This window comes from Stigmatopora argus, chromosome 1 (genome assembly GCF_051989625.1).
Source record: "Stigmatopora argus isolate UIUO_Sarg chromosome 1, RoL_Sarg_1.0, whole genome shotgun sequence".
NCBI lineage: Eukaryota > Metazoa > Chordata > Actinopteri > Syngnathiformes > Syngnathidae > Stigmatopora > Stigmatopora argus.
Window position 1 is genome coordinate 18421693 of NC_135387.1, and position 12086 is coordinate 18433778.

Below are 12086 nucleotides of genomic sequence, written 5' to 3' on the forward strand. Positions count from 1 at the left end.
AATGTACAATGATAACATCAACACAAACACGATATTACATGCTTTATATGATATAACATATCCTTGATACACTCCCTACTTTTAGTGTCTGCATATGACATTATGGGTATTATAGTCTTTTAATTGCACCTATAAATGGTGAATGTTTACACAAAAGGAAAACAGATTGTTTTTAACTTTACCATTAGGCATTGTAACTGCAACTTAACTCAGATATGAATCAAACTGTAATTATTGGTTCTACTTGAAAAAAAAAACGCTCGATGTAATAATACTAATACACCCACTGCCCCAATAGAAACCTGTTAATGTAGTTCACACATGCTGCTGTTTCCAATTGATCCAGGATAGTCTCTGCACTGTTGCCTGTATTTAAAACACAAGAGTGTTACTACTCTACCTACTAAACACCTTTTTGTTGTGTTAGGATCTTTGCAGGTGCTTGAAACATTTAGAAGTGTCATGTTTTTTTATATCACTCTGCAGTCATGGCTGATTCCGCTTTCAGGCATGTGATTCAAGTGGAGGAAGTGATTTTTAAGAAAATATGATGGCAGTGATCTTCCCAGAACTTACTAAAAGCACTGTGCCCAATGTGACAGAAAGGTGTCATTTCTGTGCATTTGTTTCTATGTGCCCACTAATGGACCCATCCTAAATTATTAATTAGTTTATTGGATTTTTTTTGCGGGTATCCATTTCCGCAAATGAAAGCTGACGTTGACAGAGGCATGTATTTATTGCTGTTAGAATTAGTAACTACAAAGTACAATTACTACTACAAAGTTTAGTCTATTTCCTTAATTACACAAAGCATGAGATTATGTAATGTGTGTGTGTGTGTATACATATATATATATATATATATATATATATATATATATATATATATATATATATATATATATATATATATATATATATATATATATATATATATATATATATATATATATATATATATATATATATATATATATACATGCTTTGCCTACATCACATAATCTGAAAATTTGTATTCATTGCCTGAGGTTGAGTTTGATTTATTTAAAAAATATCTCTATTTTTTACCTTTTGATTTAGATAAGGGAGTTTAACGAATACCCCCACTTCTACTAGTGGAAAAAGTATTTACTGTGGAAAATCCATATTCCATTCACTTAGTTTTAAACTATGTCGAAATGACAGAACCACACTGGTGGCGCAGTAGTAAAAGTACAGTACCACCTCAAAATCTTGTTCAATAACACTAGTGGAACATGAGCTCCTTCCAGTGGTAAGTGGGAAAATCTCTGTCCAAGTTGAGTTATTTTCAAATTGTAAGTTTTCCAGAACACTCTGTTTTGGAAAATGAATGAATGGATTTCTTTTTTGGTAGTTGGTGGAGTAATCGGTGTAAAAAGAAATGGAGGACCACTGCTACAGTGCTTCAAGGTGATGTGATAATGCATTGTACATTTAGAGCCACTAGATGACATCCCACACCAAGACTTTCAGATTTGCATTCTATGCAATTCCTACCATATAGTACTATAGTCTAATAGGGTCAAACTTCTAGTAGATTGAACTTTGACCCATTGCACGTTAATTATAATGTTCGTTATAATAATGTTTGTTATAATAATGTTCGTCATAATAATGTTCGTGATAATAATGTTCGTTATAATAATGTTTGTTATCATAATGTTTGTTATAATAATGTTCGTTATAATAATGTTCGTTATAATAATGAAAGTTTGAGCACATGTTAAGTTTTACTTAATAATCATTGCTTCTACTCTGTTCTACTGAAATGGAGGTTCAGTATTTTGCTGAGTTCACAATCTCCCTTTTTTTAAACCTTTAGTAAATTTACACAGGGACAATCAAAATGTGGCTTGCGGTTTGCATTTTCTGCAACCCGTGGCATTAAGCGCCTCATAGAATTAACTAATTAATATTGTGGGCTGTGGGGTTTCCTTGTGTTCTACGACCAAATCAATAAGTACAAGAAAAGTATAAGGTTAGAGACGCAATATATACGTTGTTAAATGAAAGTGCTGTTTGATCTAAAAGTATACTGCTTTGTTGTTACCTCAATGTTTTTTGGAGCCTAGGAAATATGTTCAAGTAATCTTGGAGTTTCAATAATAGTTCTCTATGGCTATTAAAAGAACAAATACAAGTATGCATTTTTGGTATTGGGCTCAGTACTTGCTGTTATTTTCTTGTGGCTTATAAACAAACAATATGGCTTGTGGAATGCTATTGACAGTGTGTAAACCTATTTAAAACATTTAAAAATCAACATTCAGCTTTGTTTAAACAATTACAGTTTTATATTGTTTTGAACTAAAGTTGTTTGTGACATTTTTGCAATAGAAAATGTATTTAACAAGGTGATATTTTTTGTTCTGAACTGCTTATCCTCACAAAGATCGTGGGGGTGCTGGAGCTTATCCCAGCTGACTTCGGGCACGAGGCGGGGGACACCCTGAATTGGTGGCAAGCCAATCGCAGGGCATGAGGAGACGAACAACCATTCACGCTCACTCTCATACCTAGGGGCAATTTAGAGTATTCAATCAGCCTACCGTTCATGTTTTTGGAGTGAGGGAGGAAACCGGAGTACCCGAAGAAAACCCACGCAACTTGTCTTTGTTTTCACTGAGTATCATACTGCTGCATATCAGAGGGAGAGGCTTCTAAGGAAAACATACAACGAGATATGAGTGTCCAAATTACAAGCATTTTGAGGTGAAGATCTGGTCACGTAATGAATTAAACCCTATCTTAATTGACGCTATTGTAAAAAGCTACTTTTAGATGTCATAAATATATCCCCTGAAGTCTAAATATTGTGTTTAACGTTTATTCATATAAAGAGAAGACAAGCACTGCTTGATGAATATGACCCATGTCCAAGTATGTGTGTTACATTGTTAATCACTTCCAAGGGCATAAATAATATTCACGGCTTTCGTTGTTGTGAAACAGATAAAGTTACATCAGGATTAAAAATGTTCTGTTTGATTTGTCTTAATCCAAGACAGATGTTGCCTCCACCGCTGAACCACCCACTACCCCCCCAAAACCCCCCAGCATCTCCTTAACTCCTCCCCCCTCTCCCAAGTATTAGCGTCTCTGCTGAGAGGAGTTGGGGAGTTCTTCCTCTTTCCTTTCCTCCCTGTGAGTCCAGCTGTCTCCTTGTTAAAGCTTCTTCTTTGGCCCTGTACAATGGAGAGGGGGCAAATGTTGCCTGTCTATCTGCTGGGCCTGAGCTGCAGCATATGTATGGTTGCAGCCATCCACAGGGCCCAAATGTTCCCCTATGGCACAACAAGTGGAGATTCACTTTTGGAAGAAGGAGACGATGAAACCTCCAAAGTCTTATATCTGCCCAAACCCTTCTACTTCTACGACACCCCCTTCTCTCAGCTTTATGTGAGTATATTTGCATGCTTTTACTTGCTTTTTGTTTGCTCTCCACTTTTGCAACAAGCATTCAAGTGCGCTCACTGAGAAAGTGAACATCTCTGTTTTCTCAAATAGCATGTAATTATTTTCTTTTATAACATCTACACGTAGCGGTTGAATGAACCCAAGATTAGAGCTTTCCAACTGGCAAAATTAGGGTCAAAACATCACAAATGAGTCCTGTTGGATTTAACTTCATTAAAAAAATTACAACTGCTTTGACTGTTTTGACTGTATGGTTTGAGAGTTATATAATTTGCTAGTGCACTTAGTAAAATGTAAATAACAAGACAGGGTAAAACGGATTATGAGTGGACCATTATAAGTGTGCAAGTTTATTGTTATTACTTCTTCAGTAGATTAAATGTTTAGGTGGGCCTCATAAACCAGTAAACACGAATCATCTCTATAGCATTCAGTTATTCATTCATTTTCCGTAGTGTTTATCCTCACAAGGGTCACGGGCGGTGCTGGAGCCTATCCCAGCCAACCACGGGCACCAGGTGGGGGACAGCCTGAATGGGTGGGCAGGGCACAAGGAGACGGACAACCATTCATTCTCACACTGGAGCCTATGCCAATTTAGTACGTTCAGGAGATGGTGTATAACTGTTTGACATCCAATCGCATGGGATATTGTAATGACACAAATCTTAAAAAAACACAATTACACCCACAGAAAATTTGGAGTGTGCAATCACTCTCCCATACATGTTTTTGGGATGCGAGAAGAAGCTGGAGTACCAGGAGAAAACCCACCCAGGCACTGAGAGAAACTCCACACAGGGAGACATGAGCAACAAATGACACTCATACTATGATAACCACTCAACCCGCTTGCCGTCGGAGACCAAGAAATATAAATTTGAAAACATTATCTACTATTTTGTGATCTTTAATAGTTGGTTGTCCGTCTCCTCGCGCCTTGTGATTGGCTGGCCACCAATTCAGGGTGTCCCCGGTCATCTGGGATAGGCTCCAGCGCCCCCCGTGACCCTTGTGCGGATTACCGTTTCAGAAAATGAATGAATGTGCGATTTTATATCTATAAAGATATAGTGTATTGGTACAAAACATGTGATACGGGGCGGCCCACTGAGGCGAGTGGTTAGTGCGTCGGCCTCACAGCTCTGGGGTTCTGGGTTCAAATCCAGGTCATGTCCATCTGTGTGGAGTTTGCATGTTCTCCCCGGGCCTGCGTGTGTTTCCTCCCACGTTCCAAAAACATGCATGGTAGGCTGATTGAACACTCTACATTGCCCCTAGGTATGGGTGTGAGTGTGTATGGTTGTCCTTTGTCTCCTTGTGCCCTGCGATAGGCTGGCCATCGATTCAGGGTGTCCCCCGCCTCTGGCCCAGAGACAGCTGGGATTGGCTCCAGCACCCCGCGCGACCCTAATGAGGATAAAGTGGTTCAGAAAATGAGATGAGATGAGAACATGTCATGCAAAAGCAGCCAGCAAAGTGATTGATTGTCCTCAAGAATGTTTTTAGATAAGGATTATATAGCAGAATGCTTGATGTGGTTGCTTATGTTTGCACTATTCAAACACTGGATGTATTATATTTCTTTGTGACATTGTCCAGGTGGCTACCAACGGGATCATTTCAGCTCAGGACTTGCCAATGGAGAAGCAGTACGTTGACGATGGCTTCCCCACGGACTTCCCAGTGGTGGCACCATTTCTGGCTGATATGGACACGAGTGGAGGCCGAGGACAGATTTATTACAGGGTGACTGAAACGCCCAGCGTGCTTAACAGAGTGGCCCAGGTGTGTTGACTTAAGGACACTTTGAAGGCAATTGCACTTCCAAATACGTACATGTTTGTGATGACGTGTATTTTTGGTATTGTATATATATCAAGGCATTTTTGGATTAATGGACTGCTATTTTTTTTATTTTTTTCTTTACTTTACAAATAAATGAGTTCACCTCGCTTTCCTTCAAACATAGCCTGTGCTCTTATTTGGCATGTACATTTGTAATGGCGAAAAGTATATTCTTTTCTACTCTATCTATCATCCATGCACTCATTTATTCATTTATTCATTTGCCCTTTCAGGAAGTTCACCGAGGGTTTCCGGATGCCAAATTCACACCCACCCACGCTGTGGTGGCGACATGGGAGAATGTGGCCGCATATGAGGAGCCAACTAGAACCAGTGGGGGGGCCGCAAACAAGGTAATATGATTAAGGAGAAATTGACCATACTGGCAAAACATAGTGACCAATCACATGGAATTTAGCCTAAGGGCTGGGTGTAGAGGTCCATTTGTACTCCTTCAGTTTCTAATCTCAATCTTAACCTTTTCAAAAGATCAGAGGTCATCGTGAAGGGTCATCAAAATGCCCTCCTCCTAACCCTAATTTAATCACAGGTAGACAAAAACTACCCCAATCCCAAACCCGGTTGGTGACAATTTAATTTATTTTATTTTATTTTGGTCTCTCAAAACCAATTAATAACTACACCAATTGTTGCCTTGAAAAAAAAACCAATGGAAAATCTCCACCTGAGTTTATCTTAAATAAGTGAAATCACATGCAAGGGGTGTGTGTCTAAAATAATCTAAATTTAGATTGCTTGCCTCTGACAAGGTTCTGCGCTTTGGAGGGTTTTTAAGGGGTTAGATTTCAGATGTTTGCATGTTAAGCCAAACCAGAGAACATTAAATAAATATTTGAAGAGGCCACATGGACTACACTCCATCTACTCCAAATACTGAGGTCTGTACATATACATTGTATCCAAATGCTTGCACATGCAGTGTCAAAGGTTTACTCGGGGTTGGGAAATAATGATTGTTTGTTTTTCCGGTTCCCCATTAGTCTTCACCCTGGTAAAAACTACTCTTCTTAGGATCCAAATTAAACAAATTCAAATTGTACAGAAATACAACAGGTGAAAAACAACATAAACCGGTAATTACCACCATTTAATTTATTTTAAATATCGAAATTTCCCCCTAAACATTTTTTATGAATAGATTAATATTTTATTATACAGATTTTTGTTGTTAACCTTGTATTTTAATGTATCTATCCTTTAATGTATCTACGCAGAGGGTTGGATGCAATAATATACAATGTAGGAATTATAGGTGTCACTATTTTCCTTGAGTATTGATATATTTTTGTCAGATGACTTACTTTTTACTTTATGTTTCTATATATTACTCCTTAGAAATATGACTTTTTTCCAGGTCACAATGTAAAAAAGTCAACTCTTCCATCGGTGAGATATTGATAGTGGAATATATTTTAAATAGTTCAATTCAGAATTACAGATGTTGAACCAGCACTTCCACTTATTTACCGAATTTGAAGACTTTTGCTCTGTCAGAATTTCCGTGTGGTTCAGCCTTCAAAAACAAAGCTAAATACTTTGTGCTATCTTTGCACTTCTGGATGCGTAGATGGATGGATGATGGAGGGAGTGGTTGGAGGAAAACCACAGGGGATCTCACTGTGTCTCGCCTTCTCATCTGTGTTTGTCTTTGCTTGTCTTTCACAGGCTCTTTTATCTTAGGCCTAGCCCTTCTCACTCAACCCGGCGGAACAAAAAGTCAAATGTGTATATTTGTAATGCATTGCAAATATTCGCAGTGATGAGTAAAGGTTTATTCAAACTATGGGAGAATATCGATGGAGCCTGTGACTGTATTGAATTGTTAAACGTGTTATGAGGACGTTGGGGGCAGGGGGTTAAACGGTTTTGCCCGTCACAGCAGTCTGGTGGTCTCTGAACAGATAACATCTTTCTTTGAAGTGATTAGCCGGAGGTCCTGGGTGGAGTTGTGTCGGGGGGGAGTCTTAGGGATGTGTGAACTGATAAACTGCAGTCCTGTGTGCCACTCAGGATGTGTAGTATTTTAGGCTACGTGTGGGGGGGAAAGGGGGTCCATTGTGTGATAAAGAGATGGCACCATATGAAAATTTCATGTCACGATCGAATCGACAGAAAATGATCAGTCTTCTCACTATTATCTGGAAGGATTGCAGGGATTTGGCCATTTAGAGTGACTGAATGTTATGTATGCGGTTCATCTTCGTTGGTGCTGATCTGTCTTTCAGTCGGTTGTCCCTCTTGATCCTTTGGTAGTGAATATTGGTGTTCTACATACCAGACTGGGAACGACACAGATCACCTGCATGACAGGTTAAGTGTGTCAATTTGACCATTTGATCTGGTGGCTACCGGCCCGTTTTTTTTTTGGAATTCATACCTATAATGAGGGCATTTTGATATATCAATCTGTTAATTTATTGACCAATCACTAATATTAACTAGTTCCTCCACAGCCCAAGATGCACCGTCCCAGCCTCTTTTTACAACCGTGCAATTTATAATCTCCAAATAAGGATGGACAAAAATCCAGACAAAGAGATTGTGGTGAAATTAATCATTGCGCCAGTTCTAAACGTGACCCTGAACTAATGCTGCGGCATTCCACCCGTTTTTGCCTAGAAATCCAGATGATTGTTCCCTCCCTACTTGATTACATTTTTCCGCGGCCTTTTCACCTCTGCCAAAGAATTCTGTCATCAGATATACATACAACATTTGATGTGATGTACTTTTGCCTCTTCTCAAGGCTTATTTATACTTTCTTTTTCTCCGCATGTAAAAAAACAGGGAGTATTATTCTTCCTAGCTATATTTGTTGTTTCTCGGGGCCCACTGATCCACACGGGTGTTCTTGCTGGTTTAAAGCAGATTGAACTTTCAACTTTTTATACAATGTGATGAGGAATTACTAAAATGACAATGAGTTTGGCAATTTTTCAACAAGTTGCTGTTTTTGCCAAATAACATTATTTTCTGAGACTATACACTAGGCTGAATTTGATCCATGCAGATTATTCATCCGGTTAGCCTTGAAGGAGCTAACTATAAAACCAGTGATTGATTATTTTGATAAAATGGCTTTTAAACATTTTCCAGTCAAATGCACCATATGGGGACACTGATATTACAGAATGTTGTCTGGGGCTGTCTATAATATTACAAAGATACCAATTGTGCACTTGGCAATTGTTCCATTAAGTGCCCATCGAGAGTACCTACCTATGTATTAGAGGCAAGGTCATGATGGAGTTCCTTACAGCAATATTTGAAGCCTAAACCTCAAAACTAGGGTAAGGGAGACAAGGGAATCACTCACAGTTCAGCAAGCGTATCAATCCGGTTACTAAAGGGGTGGTTTAAGCAATACCGTTTAACTCAAAACAGATGACAATTTTTTTTGACCTCATTTATTTGTTTTAGGTTGAAGCCTAAAACAGCAAACATTTTTCATCTAAACTGGGGCTGGTCCAAAAGTTTGCCGCCTCGTTTTCTTTATTGGCATATACTAAAAGTAACATTTGTTAAAAAAAAAATCTTGATCTGAAATGATCTTATATGTGCATGAGAAAGTCTTGGTATTGTCACTCCCATACAATGGTGTCACACTTCTAAACGAAAAGGTTAGAGAAATAAGCCTTTTTTGGGGGGCTCTGTGTGTTTAAATTAGTTGCCTTTTTCACCTGCATGTCACTTCAAACCCCCACCCAAAGGGATACACAGAGCAAATTGCCTGGGGGCAGCATTTTCTTTGGTTTCTCTGGCACATATCAAATTGTCATTCTATCTCTCTTTCATTTACAATGAGTAGAAACAGTCTACCCCGCCCCCATTCATTTGCCTTTTTATATGTACAAAAACTAATAACACTAGGATAAACCATCTTTAAAAAAGTCCTCACTGTTAATGCGACTAAGAGACTATACAAATCAACTGAAAGAAAGACATTTAGAAAGGTGAAGTACTGAATATGCCCTCGACCTGTTAATTCGGAACCCTACAAGTACATGCATAACTACCAAGATGATCAGTTCACAAATGGCAAAGGAGTAGGACTTCTAAGTTAATATTGACAAGAAGAACAACAATTGATTGAATTGAATGCTTTTATTGTCATTATACAAGTCAACATACTGAGACTGAAACTTATTAGGAGGGAGCATCATTCTTGGGATCTGTTTTTTGTTTGTTGGCGGGGATTAAAACCCATTTGAAATGAACAAAACCTTCAGGCATCAGGTAAGAAGTAAAAAAAAAGAAAACAGCTGAAATATATTTACTGGTTACATTAGGCAGAGGCACTGTATAGGGAGGCAAGTTTGTTCTTTGTTGTTTATTCTTAGAACAGCCACATCCTAGTAATAAGACAGTACTATGTATAAGTCACATTGATGGTGGAAATCCTTTAAAATATTTTTTCCGGTCTTGTTTTTTTTGTTTTTTGTAGTTGTAGTAAAGACAAAACAAAAGCAGATTTTGAATACCCACCCTGCAATCTCCTAGAGCAGACACTGTAATTAAAACAAGGCCACAGGCTGCAAAAACAACACAGAAGATGGTTAAAAGATGTTGAGGTAAACAATTAGGAAGAACACGCGTTTACTTTCCATGGCTAGACCGAAGGTGAAGGGACAGCTGTGAGTCCTACTCACGGTCCTTAACATCACCATGACAGATGTACACACACAGGAAGACAGCTGTGCACATCATGTAGCTTGGGAATTGTGTTTGTGTGTGAGTACAGATGATAGTCACATGGAGTCATCTACAGTCCTTCAAATATGCTGCTGACTCCCTGTCCTTTGTCTTGAAAAGGCTTCATTTGGATCAAAAACGATTAAAAACGGTCTTCAAATTGAATTCTGAAATCTTATACAGTAATTGCGATTTGACTGGGCCGCAATGGAATTCTGGATAAGTGGGACCCTTCTTTTTGGCTCTTACGAAACATGAAAAATACTGGGCAACAATTTGAAAAATACTCAGTCGTTTTAGGTCTGACAGATGTTTTTAACTAATTTTTGGGTGCCGAATCCAAGGCTGACCTCAGTTCTTTCCTATCAAGCTTTACCTATTTGCTGTTTTGTTACCACATGCACACATTCTTTCCCAAAAAACAATGTATTATAAACATTGCTGTCAAGTTTTATTTCAAACTGGACCTAATAGAGAAATAAATGGAATTATCTTCTGATTCTACACCCAAAAATGTGTTCAAAACGGCTATTAAACATAACAACAACCAATGCTGCCCAGCGTAATCATTGTATGTTGGCAGCTCTTTTGATGGATAATGTAAAATTAAGCGCTATGCCTCAATGTCATGATACATTAAAGACTATTTATTCATTAACATCAAACTAGATCAATATGCCATGTAACATGATGAAATTGTAGTAGTGAGATGGAAAAAAAATCAGAATAAAATTTAAAGATTCAATTTATCACCTCATTACGCAAACTAGGTAAATATACAAATACGAAAAGTACTGCTATGCAGTGTATTCAGCAAAAGTTTACAATTTAAATGTTCAGCTCAGTGGGGCTGTTACTACTTTCTCTCAGATGGGCGTTAAGAATAACATTTGCTATCCTACGGACTTAAATATAGGAAGTAATTGAAATCACACTTTAATTTTTAATGAATGCACAAATTTCCTCCCTCCCTAGTTCAACACTTTCCAGGCGGTGATTGGTTACGATGAAACCGACTCGTACGTTCTGTTCCTCTACCCGGAACACGGCCTGAACTTCTTTGGGACAAGACCCAAGGTAAACTAAGTGGAAAACAAGGAGATGCTTGTTTTTTTGTGTGAACACTCCTGCATGCAGATGCTTCCCATCCCCCGCACACCAGTAAAAACGTAGCCTCGCCTGTGCCTAAAACTTTGCATTGTTTGTGCCTTTTTCCCAGGAGTCATACAACGTGGAGATAGAGCTTGCCGCTCGGGTTGGGTTCAGCCGAGGAGAAATAACCTATCTGATTTTTTCCCGAACGGAGGGACCTTACTACAGTGTAACCAGCAATGAGCAGAGCATCAAACATCTGGACAAGTTCGTATTTATATCAGTCAGTGGGTTATTATCTTGTACAGGGGTGTCGGGCTTATAACTCAAAACACTCGTATTCCAAATAATATTTCTATATTGAAATAATCAATCAAGAACTTCCGGGATTGAAGAGAAAGTGTGAGCCAATATCAGTGCACCTTTGACCTTACAAATGTTCAACTTGATGAATGAGCAGAAATTCCCACAGAATGGCAGTCATTCTTATTTGCTCATTTCCAGATGTCCCCTATTGCGTGGAGCAAGGCTATTGTTTTTATCAACTCATTTAACAATACGAGTAGGGACTCGTAAAATTGTGGTGTAATACAATTGCCGACAGACACAAAGATGGCTTAGAATCGTATCTCCACTGTTGGTGATTACGGAATTAATGTAAACCAAAGTCATGTATTTATTACTTTACTAAAATGATTTTTATCCTACCCAATTCAAGGATTGGTAACACAGGAATTCCAGGTGTTTGGCTATTTCACACTGGGAATCGCTATTCTTTTGACAACATTGTCCCTGCATCTATTGATGGTCTCCTTGCAACACCTTCCCCAGGAGAACACGACCAGTCTCTGGTAATGTCTCTTTGTATTTTTTAAGTCCTTCTAAAATGAACACATATGAACCACTATGGACAAGAATGATGTTTACTCATTGGCGGTCCGTGATGGCGATAGACGTCCTATCCATTTTGATTGTGAGGGCTGACAGCGAAT

General features: G+C 38.5%; 1 protein-coding gene across 5 annotated transcripts in view; it reads left to right on the forward strand.

Annotated features, from left to right (window-relative positions):
* Window positions 1–12086, forward strand: part of nid2a (nidogen 2a (osteonidogen)) — a 41364-nt gene that overhangs the window by 2178 nt on the left and 27100 nt on the right. For 2 of the 5 annotated variants that reach the window (XM_077605972.1, XM_077605963.1), the window contains exons 1-6: window positions 1029–3423; window positions 5044–5229; window positions 5523–5642; window positions 10978–11079; window positions 11222–11361; window positions 11813–11945. In XM_077605972.1, coding sequence (XP_077462098.1) covers window positions 3217–3423; window positions 5044–5229; window positions 5523–5642; window positions 10978–11079; window positions 11222–11361; window positions 11813–11945 — 888 coding nt within the window. In that variant the 5' untranslated portion in view covers window positions 1029–3216. Of the gene's footprint in view, window positions 1–1028; window positions 3424–5043; window positions 5230–5522; window positions 5643–10977; window positions 11080–11221; window positions 11362–11812; window positions 11946–12086 lie in introns of those variants that run through there. The other 3 variants (XM_077605946.1, XM_077605955.1, XM_077605981.1) reach the window with 3 other exon arrangements.